This window comes from Gymnoscopelus braueri (genome assembly GCF_963280865.1).
Source record: "Gymnoscopelus braueri genome assembly, chromosome: 2".
Taxonomy (NCBI): domain Eukaryota; kingdom Metazoa; phylum Chordata; class Actinopteri; order Myctophiformes; family Myctophidae; genus Gymnoscopelus; species Gymnoscopelus braueri.
Genome location: NC_137604.1, coordinates 8,492,093 through 8,509,622, shown reverse-complemented (window position 1 = coordinate 8,509,622; position 17,530 = coordinate 8,492,093). Strand labels below are relative to the sequence as shown.

General features: G+C 40.5%; 3 protein-coding genes across 3 annotated transcripts in view; 2 read left to right on the top strand and 1 right to left on the bottom strand.

Moving 5' to 3' along the window:
- Window positions 1-17,530, top strand: part of LOC308101912 (uncharacterized protein) — a 109,027-nt gene that overhangs the window by 35,768 nt on the left and 55,729 nt on the right. The gene's annotated exons all lie outside the window — the stretch shown is intronic.
- LOC308104947 (apoptosis-stimulating of p53 protein 2-like) overlaps window positions 3,931-17,530 on the bottom strand; it is a gene marked incomplete at its 5' end in the record, with an annotated part of 30,101 nt that continues 16,501 nt past the window's right edge. Inside the window, 2 exons of the mRNA XM_080455586.1 lie at window positions 3,931-4,376; window positions 5,835-6,037. Coding sequence (XP_080311712.1) covers window positions 4,335-4,376; window positions 5,835-6,037 — 245 coding nt within the window. The 3' untranslated portion in view covers window positions 3,931-4,334. The remainder of the gene's footprint in view (window positions 4,377-5,834; window positions 6,038-17,530) is intronic.
- LOC308101987 (CD209 antigen-like protein C) lies at window positions 8,848-11,754 on the top strand (the record flags this gene model as incomplete). The annotated part of the gene is made up of 6 exons (XM_080451556.1): window positions 8,848-9,049; window positions 9,828-9,938; window positions 10,091-10,195; window positions 10,314-10,447; window positions 10,659-10,771; window positions 11,046-11,754. 6 exons carry the CDS (start codon window positions 8,848-8,850, stop codon window positions 11,179-11,181), a joined length of 801 nt encoding a protein of 266 aa, XP_080307682.1. The 3' UTR covers window positions 11,182-11,754.

The window sequence follows — 17,530 nt, the reverse complement described above, 5'->3', positions numbered from 1 at the left end:
AAGATAGGCTCCACTCATAAAAATGGTGGCTATCACATTTTGTCTTAATTCATATGAAGGCTAAACAGCATATTTTGTTGCAGACGGGATTGGCATTTCAGGTTTGTGCGGTTATGACATTCATTGTTTATTGTCACAGCTTTTCATTGTTTATTTTCACAATTCTGAAGTAAAGCAAGAAAAAATTCTCCATGTTACCTTTTCAACAGCAGACACACAGGCACACCCAGGTTCTTTAAAAATACACTAGAAGAAGAACAGCAGAGGCAGCGAAAAGCAACAGTGTCACATCACAGAGCGTCAAATCCAAACTGAAACAGCTCAGAAACTCAGTCATCTTACATTAAGAAGCATTCACAAACCTGTGTTTGTTTTAACCAGAGGAGCAGGGTTTCTGCCATGAATGTGTACCTTAAAGTTGTTAATATAACAGTAAGTCATTTGAAAGGCGATTTGCTTCACATTCCTGTGATGCGTCTCATCTCACCTTTGGTTCATCCTTATAAACTGTAAAGTTAACTTAACCAGCCACCCTTCTGCTTCTTGTTCAAACAAACGCTACAGTAATGCTTACAACCTTTCATCCATTAGTCACACTGGATAAGATAATATAAACCTGTATTGATGATTAAACTGCCATAAGAACATGGATCTGTGTCTAATTTTATTTTTGTTTGCTTTATTGTTAAATTGGTTCTAACTGTAACTTTGAGCTGCATTTCATGTCATGAAAGGTGCTATACAAATAAAGTTTATTATTATTATTAAAGTCAGATTTCACATTAAGACCTGAGGCCGATTCTACAAATGCCTTCTAAATCAGTCGTTCTCACACTTTCAAGATTTTTCGAAACTGTTCAAAAATAGCCGATCTACAAGCTCGCATGAGGTGACGCGCTGTGAGCTTGTAGATCTGCTATTTTCTGAATAGCCAACGGCTAAAATAAAAAATGACACAGATGCTTTCCTGGGTTTAATGGGTGGCTAAACGTGTTTGTGCTCGTTATTGTTATTATTATTATTTTTTAAATGCAGTTAAACAAATCTAAAGTTAAGACAACCAGCTCAGATAAAAGCAAAGCAACAAACCTATTACAGCCTCAAGGAGAACGAACACCAGATGCATTACGATGCAGAACAGCTCCGGCACAGAAGCCGTGCATGTGCTGCATCCCATACAAATGCATTAAGACACGGCAGAAATAGACCAGATGTGTATATCTGCCGGATCCACTTGCATCTAGTCTCTCAAGCCAAGCACCTCCATCACAGTCTTTGAATGATACAGAGAGTCTGTAACTATACGCCTCGTGAAAGTTGCATCAGTCAGCTGTCATCAGCTTGTCATTTCCGAACTTTTCACATTCCTGTAAATATATTTCAAAATGTATTTAAAATATGCTGTATTTTTGAGATTCCATTTCTGCTAAGCGGCAAGCTAGATGGCTATGACTAATTTGATTCACAGTAGGTTTGTTTATGTGACTGCACATGTGAAACAGAATGGGGGGGGGGGGTAGCAGTGGCGTCAGTTCAGCAAAAGCTAAGGTATGGCAAGGTTAGGGTTGCCAACTCCCAGAGATTAAAATGAGGGACACCTATCCTGGGCGCACGGCAAAGCTGCGCGGCCGAATTTGTTTTGGGGGGTGAAACCCCCAACATGCATAGACAACTATGCATTATACCTATAAAACAATACAAACACACTTTTTTTATATAATCTTTTTTCCCTTTTTCTTCTTCCTGGAGCTAAGGTATGGTACCTGCCATACCTTGCCATACCCAATTGACGCCCCTGGGGGATGGCGGGACATTATGCTTTATTTTGCATTTTCATTGCTTCCGATGTGCAGACTGTTAGCTGGAAGCATTTGAACACTGTGTGAGCCAACAGTATGACTCCAGAGAAACTAGCTTGCATCTTAATGTTCAGGATACGGCTCACACACAGCTTCGGTACCAGAGCCGTTCTGAATCCTAATGCACCTGACTGTGTACATACAGTAAAGGCCTTTTGTCTCGCATAGCGAGACGTATCCGAGCTCTCCGCCTACCGACACGCCTGGTGACAACAAATACATTCAAAGATAGGACTAAAACTGTGTGGAAACAGTTCAGAGATTTACAAACGACCTGCATTGCAATCCGAGTTTAGATGTCTTCAGACGTACTGGTAGGTGGAATACGATGTGATAAGATGTGAGGGTGAAGACTGTCTATAGCCCACACCAACTCTTATGACATGACACAACAGAAACCTTTGCTCCATCAGAGAGGTGGAGAAGGTACCTTCACACAGTAGAAACCAACAGAGATACAACTTCAACTCCCCACCTGTGTAATGCAGGGATGTAGAATTAGAATAGATTAGATTTATAGATAGATGATATATCGTCGCTGTAGGTTAAAAACCTGTGTCCAAAACCATTCCTGTTTTATTATTGTTATTACAAAAATAAAATAAAGTAGTGAAAATAGCCGATCTACAAGCTCACAACGCCTCGCATTGCGAGGCGTTGTGAGCTTGTAGATCGGCTATTTCCACTACTTTTGGGCGACACTCTTGTATGATGAAGTAGGACATTCATTTACGAAAAAACATAAACAGTTGAAATATGGAGATTACAAGGTTTCTGCCCGACAGCAACGATATCAGATAAATATAATATCTCAGATAATAGGCATTCATTCATTTTCTGTTTCTTGACATAATGACCGACCACTTCACACAACAAAGCTGTGTGAAATCACAGCTAAGACCAAAGTCACAATGAAGTGCAGCTCACGTCCACATCACACACAAACACAATGCTGGCATCATAGATGTGTATGATCAGTGTTGTCACACTAATCCAGGTCAGTTGTCTCTCAGTTGGTTTCTACTCTGTGCTACATTCCAGTACATTCCAGTATTCAGGGTTTATTCCAGAGGTTATAAGCTGGTTTCATGTTAGAAATCAAGACCAGAATATCGTCGCTGTCGGGTAGAAACCTTGTATGTCCAAGAAAGTTTTGGAAATGACCAAAAAAATGAACCTGCGTTTCAATTCATCCAGTGTAGTAATTTAGTCACAAGCTTTTCATTGGTTAAATATTTATAAAACCCACAGACATATAATCACTTGCACTTTCACTTAAAACAGAAATAGTAGAAATAGCAGATCTGCAAGCTCACAGCACATTGCAATGTGACACATTGTCAGCTTGTTAATCGTCAAATTTTTGCTACTTTTTGTTGACACTCTTATATGATGAAGCTAAGCATTGATTTACAAAAAGTTTAAAAATGGAGATACAAGGTTTCTGTCCGATAACAATATATTATTGACCATTGAGTCAGGATCCAATAGAAAACTCTTGACCCTGTCAGAACATCTCACGCCACATTTTTGGGTCCAGTCCCACTGGTTGACACACACAGGGTTGTGTGTTTTTGTAGCTAATAGAAGCTGGTCTATGTGAACCAACGCAGAATAGAGTGTTTAACAGAGAATTCAGTGTTTTATAGGTTTTTCCCAGACAAAAGCATCAAACAAAAATGAAACAAGAGTCTTTTGTCTTTGTCTTTTGTGCGCATTTCCAGTCTGAGATGGTTTCACTTGCAGGTTATCAACATGGATGCAGATCTGTGTACCTTCCGTTCAATCACTTTCAATATAAAATAATAATAAATAGTCGTTTCCAAAACCCAAATGAAAAAAAACATGGATAACGACTCATTTTCCAATTTCTAATGAATAAAACAAGTAGAATGACTGGTTTTCCCATTTCTAAATTTGTGCTCTGGGTCAAAAATGAATGAAGAAATAGGGGGCGAAATGTATAAAAATGAAAAACAAAACAAGTGTTTTACTTCGTTTTTATATTGAAAAGCATTTGAACAGAAGGTACATGGATGGATGTGCTGTACACAACGTGTAGAAGGTATTGTGCTTCCAGCAGCAGTGTTACTGTGCTCCCTTCTGTCTCTTCCACAGAACACGGTGAGTTCAGACGTCAGATAGAGGTCTGGATGAACAACAACGTTCTACCAAAGCAGATGGTCTGGAAAATATCGCTTTCAATAACTGTATCTAAATATTCTGTGTCCAAAGATCCTACTTATGTTAGAAGCTCCACATCTCCTTGCCTGCTCTGCCCAGAAGAGAGAGAGAGTGTGTGTGTGTGTGTGTGTGTGTGTGTGTGTGTGTGTGTGTGTGTGTGTGTGTGTGTGTGTGTGTGTGTGTGTGTGTGTGTGTGTGTGTGTGTGTGTGTGTGTGTGTGTGTGTGTGTGTGTGTGTGTGTGTGTGTGTGTGTGTGTGTGATGGGAGACGGGTTCTGTGAGATCAGATGGTTCAAGCCAGGCTCCTCTGTCGGGGTCTGATCCTCAGGTACAGCTGTTAATGACAGAGAAACCACAGCATTAATGTGGAGCTACACGTCTCATTGTAAACACTCTCTAAAATACATTATAATGACGTAACACTGTTGAATAAGGCCAACACCAAGCCAGGCAAAACAGCTTTCAGTTTTAGCTCTCCCTTCACTTGGAACGAATTACAACGCACTTTAAAAAAATTGTTTTAAATTGACACTGTTTTAATTAAGCTGTCTTTATTACTGTTGCATTCTGTTTTTTCACATACGTAACTTGTTTATCCTGTTGTTTTTTATTCATCATTATTATTTACACTGTTGCATTATGCTTCTGTAATCTCGGCATCATTGAAAATGAGGAATCTGCCCTCAATGTATCCCCGAGAAAATAAATGAATGAATTAGAGCTTTTCTATGATTCATGGACGCTATGGGATCATCATGGTTACCTTACTCTGTTTGTACTACTCTTCATGTACTACTTTAAAAAAAAAGAGAAACCCAAAACAAAATAAATAGATCATTGCTGTGTGAATGCACACCACAGCAGTGTGGAGGGCATTTACATTTGCACACATTTCCTATTTGCTTCTTTATCTGTAACTTCTGTAAAGCAGTTCCTCTTTTAAGCCTGACATGCAGCTACAGTACGTGCAGACATAGTAGCCAACCAGTGACATGAGGCTACATGCACACATAGGAGCCAACCAGTGACATGCAGCTACGTGCACACATAGGAGCCAACCAGTGACATGCAGCTACATGCACACATAGGAGCCAACCAGTGACATGCAGCTACATGCACACATAGGAGCCAACCAGTGACATGCAGCTACATGCACACATAGGAGCCAACCAGTGACATGCAGCTACATGCACACATAGGAGCCAACCAGTGACATGCAGCTACATGCACACATAGGAGCCAACCAGTGACATGCAGCTACATGCACACATAGGAGCCAACCAGTGACATGAGGCTACGTGCACACATACTGTAAGAGCCGACTAGTGACATACAGGTGTCACGCCCGGGATTCTAACCAGGGTCTTCTGCTTGGAAAGCCAACATTAGTGGGTCGCGAAATATATTTGTGTTTCTTTTTAAAATGATCATTGTTACTTAAAAACAAATTCAAACATTTTACAAAATCATTTTATAAAATACAATTCCAGATATTCCACAAATGTAACTGAAGAAGAAGTGAAAATAGCCAATCTACAAGCTCACAACGTGATGCGGAGCTTTTAGATCTGCAATTCTTTTTACCAGTTTAAGTCCAGAGTTAAAAAGTTTGCGAACCACTAGTGACTAATACATATCACACTGGGGGTCCTTCTTTAAAAAAATTAAATAAAAATGTTGAGAATCACTGAGCTAGGGAATATTTTAATGTCAGTGTGTGTGTGTGTGTGTGTGTGTGTGTGTGTGTGTGTGTGTGTGTGTGTGTGTGCGCATGTGCGTGCATGCGCCTCACCCCCAGCAGGTTGCGAGGGATGTAGCCCTCCTGGTCCCCGCAGCGGGCCCACCACCAGTCTGTCTCCAGCTGGTCCTCTCTCCTCAGCACCGTCATGCAGTCTCCCTCCAGGAAGCCCAGCTCGTCTTCCTCGCCGTCCGCCTCGTAGTCCCACAGAGCGTACACCACCCCACGGTTCATCACCCCCATCTTCTCCTGCACGCCTGATGCACACACACACACACACACACACACACACACACACACACACACACACACACACACACACACACACACACACATTTTTGTATTTTGTATTACTATACTTGTGAGGACATCAACATTTTAGGACAGAGATTTTATGAGTGACATTTGTTACATTTTTGGGGCATTTTTTACAGTATAAGCATAGAGCCGAAAAATAGTAGATGTACAAGCTCACAACATCTGCTATTTTCCAGTGCACGGCACCAGCTGCAAAACTAAGTATAATCAAGCAGAATTCTAACTCTAACCCACTAAACCTAACCTCTAAATGTCTCATCTTAACCCCAACCTGAATCTTTTACTAATTGCAAACGTATCTATAAAATAAAAATAAATTAACCGTGAAAATAACATGTTTTTCTTGTGACGAGCTCACAATGTCTATTTCTCATATTCTACTATACTTGTGGGGGCATTTGGTCCTCACAAGTATAGTAACACACACACACACACACACATACACACATTTTAATTCCTTTATTTGGGTTTTCAATTAAAGTCATAAATCATAACAAAATCAAAATATATCAGTGTCAAAATGCATTATGGTCTGCCAATAATGGCAGACAGAAACATATTTTAAAATAAATAATATTGTTCAAAGCAATTGTTTTGCATTTGTATCCACTTGAAGAGATGTGTGGTGTCTGCAGCACGCACGCACATACGCACATGCACACATGCGCACACACACCTACACACACACACACAGTGTTTTTTTTGTATTAGAGGAACTTTCCACGTTAAAAAGAATAAGTGTCATCTTCAACAGGATGTGGTCTATCTTATGCTGCAGGTCTGAACAACATGTGGCTATTATTCTCACGCGAACATCAGCTACAGTATCATTATGCCGTTATAACAGGTTTTAAGGGCAGCCTACTGCCCTAAGTTTCATGAAAATCCACCATCTGTTCTTACATGATTTCACAGACACACAAAAAAACTAAAATGGTGATCTCTGTGAAAGGGCATATCAGCTACGTCATGGGTTATGTCTGTCAGGACCTTGACGAAGCTGGGGGAGGAAATAACGTTTCTACAACCTACTGTGCAACTTTTTCCATTTGTGGCCCCCCTTCGAGCAGAAGTGAACGCTCTTTTGAAGGTGCTCTCTGTAGAGGCTTTCATCATTAGAGCTTTTCTATGATTCATGGACGCTATGGGATCATCATGGTTACCTTACTCTGTTTGTATTACTCTTCATGTACTACTTAAAAAAACTAAACAAAAAATAGATCATTGCTGTGTAAATGCTCACCACAGCAGTGTGGTGGGCATTTACATTTGCTCACATTTCCTGTTTGCTTCTTTATCTGTAACTTCTGTAAAGCAGTTCCTCTTTGAAGCCTGACATGCAGCTAGGTGCACACATACAGTAGGAGCCTACCAGTGACATGCAACTACGTGCACTCTTACTGTAAGAGCCAACTAGTGACATACAGGTCTATGGGATCCGGGTTCTTATCCACTAGCCACGGTACTGCGTTCCGCTAAAAGATTCCGAGCCGGCACGCCGTTCCGTTAAGAATTGGGGGAAGCACCGTGAAAAGCCCATATAACCTGTCTGCCCCGAACGTATGTCCAACAAGAAAACGCATGCACTAACGTTAGATTAATATAAGAATTTGTTGTCTTATAAAGTGCTTCTAAAGCGTCCCAGTGTGTTTGTGTCAACGTAATCCGTGCTGTTTTGTTTATTTACTCCACAGAGAGGTTTTGTTAAATCTCGAGTCGCACTCACAACGTCAATGTCTGTAGTGCTGGACTGCCTCTGATCCGTTCACTTTGCAGGTTGCAGATCCGGTCTAGAGCGGATATGGAAATAGCCTTTGTGCATCTCTATGTGTTTGGGTGGAAATGACAGGATGCAGTAGGCGGGCTCTACACCAGATCAGATCACTGAGCACCGCAGTAAATAGATTACAGCAAAACAGCCGTGCTTGGAAAGTGTGCGTTTAGGCATTCCACCCTCACAACCAAAACACACACTCTACTCTTGACATCAGGAGCACTGGCAGACACGAAATAGCCAAAATTCCATCAACATTCTAAACATTAATTATTTTTTTTGTGGTTGGCTGACACATTATTAGGATAGTTAGTTTCTATATGAGTTGTTATGTTTAATTTAATTTAAAACAAAAGTAATTGCTGAATTTGATATTTGATATTGAAGTTGTGTTTAACAAATGTGATTAACACATCTGTGGTACATGCACATTTGATTTGATTTTGCTATATGTTAGGTCATATCAAGTGCTTTATGTGCTTGTAATTCCAAAACAGTTTAATTTGTAATTTCAAAGAAAGGTAACTGTTTGATATTGATATTGAAATTCATATGGATGTTTTTTTCTTTTTTTCAGATTTGTAATTTCATAGAAAAGTATTCTAATTGTTGAGTTTGAAATGGATACTGAAGTTTTGTGTCAACATTAACACATTTCAAATAATTGTAGCGGAGTAAAAGTATAATATTTGCCTCTGAGATGTAGTGGAGTACAAGTAAAAGTATTGAAATTTGGAAATACTCCACTTAAGTAAAAAATACCTAAAAAATTTACTTAAATACAGTACTTGAGTAAATGTACTTTCAAAGTTATTTTACACCACTGCACGTCAGTGACGTCACGCCCCACAAAAGCGTGAACTCGGTTCTGGTGATAGGCTCTTGTAACTTTTTCCACCAACTTAGTGTTCCTCTTTTGTGACTTCTAGTTCTCCAACAAGTTGTACAACGAATGTAGTTTGAAGATGAACTAGAATGGCGGAGGACGTGTACGCCGTACCAGACCTGACAAAGAAGGTCAGATATGGCCGAAGAGAGAGGCAGCAGGAGATGGAGGAGAGAGGAGAGAGAGAGGAGAGGATAGTAGACATCTATGTCTCTGCAGATGATCCTGACCCTGACCCTGGGACACAGCAGAATGCTGTACAGCAGAACACAGCACAATTGCAAAATGGAGGTAAAACTAAATGCTACTATGATTAACTAACACATCTATGGATGTTACACACTGGTAGTTGGTGTCTGATACATGTGGCTATTCTCTAATTCTGCAAAACTATTTCAAGGTGACTTGAAATGTGCTGCCAAAAATGATCATATTTGTAGGTCGACTTAGTGTGAAAGTTCACTCAAAAACATCAAATTGTCAACTAGTTTCTTTACTGTATGTTGTTTATATAGTAACTTGTGCCCTAGCAACCACCTGTTTTACAAGGCACTAGCAACCACCCACTACGGCCTATAGCAACCTGTTTTACCCTGGCAGCACCTATACACCTTATTACTGTAATGTAATAATACCTTACTATTATTAACACATCTATGGATGTTACGCAAGAGCAGTGCTGTTGTGGCCTCTGGAGGACTGGCTATACTCTAATTATACAAAACTATTTAAAGACAAAAATTATCATATGTGTAGGTCAACTTAATGTGATTTTCAACTAGTTTCTTATAAGTACTGTATGTAATTTATATAGTAATGTTTGCACCCTCAACCATCTGTTTAACCCTTACAATGCCCGGCTATCAACCACACACCACAGGCCAGCAACCACCTGTTTTACACTACAACAAAGAAAGAAAGTTCTGTCGTGTTTACTCTATGTGATATTATTTTGTCAATTAAGAAAATGAATGACTTGTTATCTGTCATAAAGCATCAGAACTTGTTAAAAAGTGTCACTAATTTTAAACTTTGAAGTATCCTCATAGGTTTGTCTTGTGTTTTTCAGCCTCTGATGAGTCAAAGAACAATCGTTCCAGAGCTGCTGCAGTGTGTCTGGGACTGTTGGGTCTGCTGTGTGTGATCCTATTGGCTGTCATCATTGGCCTGGTTAAACCCAGTGAGTGTCATTCTATAATAAACAGTACATGTTGTATTTCAATCAGAAATAGAGTTAATGCTGTTGCTTGAAATACTTTGTGTCCTATTTGGTTGGATTTACTATCAGAACAAAGATGTAAAACTCATCAGTTTGTTTGATTCTCCGTCCAGAATGTACTGAAGAGAAAAACAAGCTGGTCAAAGAACTGGACCATCTACAGTCCAGATACAACAACATAACTGCAGAGCGAGATGAGCTGAAGAAGAAGCTCTGTGGTCAGTGAGACATCACTGTTTTTATTCATTGTTATATCATGTTGTTCATCATTATTTGTCATTAATGAGCAAATGACAAAAAACAATACACTGGCTAACTTTATTATTTTGTTGTTAGAATCATCTGGATGGAAGAGTTTTGGCAGAGGTTGTTATTACATCTCTACTGAGAAGAAAACCTGGGAGCAGAGCAGACAAGACTGTAGAGACAGACAATCTGACCTGATCATCATAAACAGCAAAGAAGAACAGGTATGGTGTGTGTGTGTGTGTGTGTGTGTGTGTGTGTGTGTGTGTGTGTGTGTGTGTGTGTGTGTGTGTGTGTGTGTGTGTGTGTGTGTGTGTGTGTGTGTGTGTGTGTGTGTGTGTGTGTGTGTGTGTGTGTGTGTGTGTGTGTGTGTGTGTGTTGTAACCTCTCTATTGTACAGTGTGTACTTCAGTAACCAGCAGCTTTTCTGTCCAGGACTTTGTTAACAGAACTGTTGACTGGAACGAGAATGTTTGGCTGGGTTTGACTGACACAGAGCAGGAAGGAGTGTGGAAATGGGTAGATGGAAAACCACTGACCACACCAACGTAAGACTTTACCTTCATTCTACTCTTATTCATTTCAACTAACATTTGAACTACATTTCACCTATTTCCACATATCATGTTCCACACATTTAATTTCTAAATGGTATTAGGTTAATAATAACAAAATACAAATGATAACGTTTTTGTATAACGTGCCACACTGTCACTAAAACAATTATATTTATTTCACTGTCCAGAATATCATTTGAGGAGAGGTCATGACTAAAAAAGAAAAAAAAAGTCATCATTGTAAAGCTATTATTATGTTCTCCAGGTACTGGCGCAGTGGTGAGCCTAGTGACTCTGGAGGAGGAGAAGACTGTGCTGTGTATCATAACGGGGATAAGAAAGGATGGAACGATGGACTATGTACTGACTCTCTGCCTTGGATGTGTGAAAGAGTTCTGTAGAGTCATCATTTTCACAATGTATTAGTTATGTGTTGTGTTGGTACAGCTACACGACGGCTGTGTTTTCATGTAGTTTATGTGTTTGCTTTGGTTTGACTACCTTGTAATTCTCTACACAATATGCACTGTAGACATTATATCACAATTTATATTCATATTTGCATTATTTAGTTAAAGGGGAGCCTATAGAATGTGAATAACATGAATCTAACAGCCATCTGTTTTAACATACATATTTATTTTAATACCATGTTCATATACAGTAGATCAGGGGGCCAGATGCAGCCTGTGAAGGTGATTAATACAGCAAGATGATTTGGGGAAGAATACAATTATTAGCATAATTATCTGTATCAGGCCGTTCTCTCTGCAGTCTAACATGCTGCTTGGTTGTGGCTACTTAAAGGGATAGTTCACCAACAAAAATCATTTTTTTCTATCGATTAGTCACCCAATGGAGATTTGAATTCACGGATAGTTATTAGTTTTTGTCGCATTCCTAAGCCAATAATTTAATGACTGGCAGCGGTTCTGGTAGGAGACACAAAGAGTCTCCTTTGTGTCTCCTACTGGAACCGCTGCTGGTCATCAAATTACGAAAATGTACACAAAGTTTGGGATGTGTGAACCGTGCAGCTCTCCACATACTCTGCAGGTGATGTATGTTGATTCTATTCTAATGATAAAGAGTTGTGAGGACAGATCATACAAGAACAATGATAAATGTGATAATTTTGCTGTTCTTACAGTCAGTTTGATAGTCTGTGTTCTCTGAGTCCAATAAAATGTAATTGCAACATTAACGTTTCAGTGTTTGATGTTTTCTGCTCAAGATCAAATAAGAATTTGCTACCTTACTGACAATTATATTTACATGAAATGACCTGCCTATGAAGTGGCACCACTTTTTTTCCCTTGCATTGATCTGAATTAAGGCGGTTCAGAGCAATGCTTTATATATAAATATATATATATATATATATGTGCTGTCTACCTTTATGTGTGATATACTGCCACCTTTATTGTGATATACTGCCACCTTGAGGCCTTGTATGTGATATGTACTTTAGCTAAATTGGTAATCCTCTACACCTGGTCAGGCTCACCAGGTGAGTTAATTAGGGGATTAGCTAGGTTCTGAATCAGTTCAGTGCAAACCAACACACTGTCAAGAGCACACTGCATGTTGAGTGAATCCTTTATATCAGGCCTTGGACAAGATAAGTCTGTAAGTTTGTGTTTGTTATAGATATGGCTCTTAAAGCTTATGTTCTTATGTTTGCTAAGATCTGTCCTAACATGTTTGTGTAAATTCACTCTTTGAATGTAACTAGTCCAGCTACAACAACATGTGATCATTTTGCAAACTTGTGATATATAAGAGTATGTTTTTGAATTATGACACAAATGTTTGTGTTTTCTATTTTCTGTATTTTCAGTTTTACAATTTAAGTGACCCTCAGTAAAGAACCTAAACGATGCCAGTGTCTAAGGAGCTTTTTTGGGACCACTTTGTAAGCTGTCTGCCAAGCCATACAGACTCTATACTATACGTATTGTAAGGGCAGAACAGTAAAAAGACTTCCTTCAATGTGGTCATTTCAAGAGGATTGGAGAAGTTCAACACTGCAGCACAGACACCAAATCCTGTAAAGTAACCAGCACCAACATGGAGTCACAAGATAATGCAAAGCCAGGAGAAGAGACATTTGAAACACGATCTAAGGTTTCTACTCACTCCAGTAGATCCAACACATCTAATATAAGTGCAGCTGCTACAAAGGCACGCGCCAAGGTTCATGCTGCCCAAGCCAAGCTTACTTTTGCTAAAAGAGAAGCCGACCTACTTAAGCAACAAGCTGTATTGCAGGCAGATTTGCATGTTCTCGGGGCAGAAAAGGAAGCTACAGCAGCTTTGGCAGAAGCTGAATTCTTGGAAGGAGCTGTAGAGGATGAAAGAGAAGGTTCATTCCATGAACTAAACACTAACACACCGCCGCTTGACCCTATTGAACGCACTAAAGAATATGTGCAGCAACTGTCACTAGAAGGTAACCCTCCACACACTGTCCATGTGCAGCAACAGTCACAAGGAGTTAACCCTTCACAAACCAACCCTAAGCAGACAGAACCTACCTCAACTCAGGTGCCACACTCCACTACACATCACAATATGGAAGGTAATTGTGATGATGGTGAATTGAGTTATCATTCCTTTAGCAATGCATCAATGGAGTTACGTCCTCTTCAACCACAAACCCGCAGTGTACCATCCTTTCAGCCAGCCATGAGAGCAGAACCCAGGAGAGGTGTCAGCTTTCACAGGGCGAACCATGATGCACATGTTGCATACAACCAACAGGGGAACTACTTTAAGCCACAACAGCCACAGTCTTACAGTACGCCACAACAGCCACAGTCTTACAGTACGCCACAACAGAAACAGTCTAACAGTACGCCAGATCATAACCCGGCAAAATCAGACGCATCTGACCTAGCGAAATACTTGCTGCGCCGTGAGATGGTAAGCTCTGGCCTTTTGCTTTTCGATGACCAACCAGAGAATTTCTGGTCTTGGAAAGAGTCATACCTAAGTGCTACCAAAGACCTAAACTTAACAGCCAGAGAACAGCTTGATCTAATGACCAAGTGGCTAGGCCCACAATCATCGGTGCATGCCAAAAGAATGAGGTCATTGCATGTCCACAATGCCGAAACCGGACTCCTTCTCCTGTGGCAGAGGCTTGACGAATCGTATGGAGCACCTGAGATTGTAGAAAGTGCACTCATTAACAAATTGGAAAACTTTCCAAAAATTGCAAATAGAGACAATTTGAGATTAAGGGAACTGGGAGACTTACTTCTTGAAATTGAAGCAGCAAAAGATGGTGGCTACCTTCAAGGCCTCGCCTATCTAGACAACTCAAGAGGGGTCAGCCCGATAGCTGAAAAACTACCGTATAACTTGCAGGAAAGATGGATAATGCATGGCTCTAGATATAAGAGAGATTACCTAGTTACCTACCCACCTTTCTCCGAGTTTGTCAGATTTGTCTATGAACAAGCGAAAGTACGAAATGATCCCAGTTTCGCTACTTTAGCTTCAGGCAGTGCCAGCAGCTGCAACCCAGAGAAACATGCAAACCAAGGTTACAGACCCGCCGTGGCGGTACGGAAGACGGAAGTGAAATCAGAGTCAGAGACGAATCCTCCTCTTCAATCAGAGTCTCAAGAGAGTCAACCAAAGATTGCAACCGACGATCCAGGTAAAGAGTGCCCTCTTCATCACATGCCACATCCTCTCAGAAATTGTCGAACCTTCAGAAACAAACCGTTGGATGAACGCAAGGCGTATCTTAAAGACAGAAACATATGCTTCAGATGTTGCTCATCGACACAACATCGTGCAAAGGACTGTGATCGGACGATATACTGTCGTGAATGCAACAGTGAAAGACACATGTCTGCATTACATCCTGGACCGGCCCCAGTACAGGTGACAAACGTATCCCCGCAGGAAGATGAAGGCGGGGAGCAAAGTGATAATACAGAGGATGGAGAGTCAGTCGTCACAACTAAACGTACAGAGGTGTGTGGTGCAGGAACTACAGCGAGATCATGCTTTTATGTTTGGCAAAAGTGTACCCAGCTGGGCACAGAGAAAAGGCCATCAAAGTATACATAGTATTGGATGACCAAAGTAACAGATCTTTGGCAAGGAAGGAGTTCTTCGACATCTTCAACATTGGAGTCGAGTCTCTTCCATACACCCTAAAGACCTGTTCAGGCAGCATTGAGACAGCAGGTAGAAGGGCACACAATTACACAGTGGAATCGCTTGATGGCAATACACACGTTCAGCTACCAACCCTGATTGAATGTGACAGTATACCTGGTGACAGGTCAGAAATCCCGTCCCCAGAAATCACAAGTCACTATACTTACCTCAAACCTCTCGCAAACCAGATTCCACCTGTAGATCCTGACGCTAACATCCTGTTATTGCTTGGAAGAGATGTCCTTGAAGTCCACAAGGCGAGAGAGCAGTACAATGGACCTCACAACTTGCCATTCGCACAACGTCTTGACTTAGGTTGGGTTGTTGTAGGAGAAGTTTGTTTACAAGGAGCTCACAGGTCTGCTACTGTCAATGTCCACAAAACAAACATACTCAGTAACTGTCCATCGTATCTTGATCCTTGTCCCAGACACCTTCTCATTAAAGAGAACTACAAGGACCCTGACGCATTCAATGAAATGAGCAACCTCGGAAGTGAGGTGTTCAAACAAACTCCAGAAATCAGACAAGATGTGAAGATGTTCACAACCAAAATCTCAGCAACACATCTGAGTTCACACAGATTGGCCAGAGCCAGAGCTTTCTCCAAATCAGCAAACAAAGATGACACCGACCTTGCCCTGCAAGCACAAAACACTGTCCTCAAGTGTGTACAGCAGGAGTGTTTCAAAGAGATAAAGTGTTTAAAGGAAGGCAAAGAGATCATGAAGTCCAGTCCACTAAGGAAACTCAACCCTATCCTTGATAAGGACTCTTTGCTTAGAGTTGGGGGCCATTTGACCTGCAAAGTCTCAGTCACCTTAATGGCGGAAGTAAAGCCTGTAATGAACCGCTGGCCATTAGTACATGTCTCAACAGATCCAGATATGCCAGCAGTGCTGACACCTGCGATGATCCTGAATCAATTGACGGGAAATGTACCTGCTCCTTCAGGAGACGTTAGCACTACAGACCTCAATTCAAAACAGTGGAGGAAAATGCCACGTCTTGCAAATGCCCTTTGGAAGCGCAGAAAGAAGTGGCGTAGCCATAAACTCAATCTTCAAGTGGGAGATGTAGTCCTGCTCAAAGACTCCCTGAGAGTCTGAGACTGAGAGAAATGAATGGCCACTTGGAGTGGTTTCTGAGACAATACCAAGCAAGGACAACAGAGTACGAAAGGTCAAGGCCGAAGTTGTCAAAGGAGGAAATCCTAAAGAGTCCCTGAGACCTATCTCAGAAGTTGCAATGCTTTTCTAAAAAGGAAAGGATTAATGGCATAATCACAATTATACCATGGGGGGGAGTGTGCTGTCTACCTTTATGTGTGATATACTGCCACCTTTATTGTGATATACTGCCACCTTGAGGCCTTGTATGTGATATGTACTTTAGCTAAATTGGTAATCCTCTACACCTGGTCAGGCTCACCAGGTGAGTTAATTAGGGGATTAGCTAGGTTCTGAATCAGTTCAGTGCAAACCAACACACTGTCAAGAGCACACTGCATGTTGAGTGAATCCTTTATATCAGGCCTTGGACAAGATAAGTCTGTAAGTTTGTGTTTGTTATAGATATGGCTCTTAAAGCTTATGTTCTTATGTTTGCTAAGATCTGTCCTAACATGTTTGTGTAAATTCACTCTTTGAATGTAACTAGTCCAGCTACAACAACATGTGATCATTTTGCAAACTTGTGATATATAAGAGTATGTTTTTGAATTATGACACAAATGTTTGTGTTTTCTATTTTCTGTATTTTCAGTTTTACAATTTAAGTGACCCTCAGTAAAGAACCTAAACGATGCCAGTGTCTAAGGAGCTTTTTTGGGACCACTTTGTAAGCTGTCTGCCAAGCCATACAGACTCTATACTATACGTATTGTAAGGGCAGAACAATATATATATATATATATATATATATATATATATATATATATATATATATATATATATATACAGCACCGGTGAAGTAAATTCATGCACACAGATAGGTCATGATGTGCGTCATGATGCATGCAGCCCACAACACAAATAGACAGAGAGACAGCAGCGCTGCACAGGACAGACACGCCTTCAGTTAAGAGAGAGTTAGGCTGTGTCTCAGTCCTTTGTTAACCCATTAAGACCTGATTCTACAAATGCCTTCTAAATCAGTAGTTCTCAAACTTTTTCGTGCCAAGGACCCCCAAAATGATATGTATTTGGCTTCCGGACCCCCATCTGAAAATGGTTTGTGCCAGAGACCCCCAGAAGAGAAGATTTGTGTTAAAAAATCCAAAACTATTAGACATTTTTCAACCACTTTCAAGATTTTTCAAAAATAGCAGATGAACAAGCTCACAGCGCGGCACCAACATTGGCCAACTTGTCAAATATTACCTAAGAAAGAGGATTTTTTTTTATTAGCCGGTTTAAAAGCTCACAGACCCTCGAGGAGCTTGTAAATCCGCTATTTTCACAATATTTATATGTGGAACCGAGTCAAACTAAATGTAAGGCCTCAACTCCTACAATTCCAAGTGATTGTCAGGGTGGGGGGTCCCCAGTTCAAATATGATTATTTTGGAGG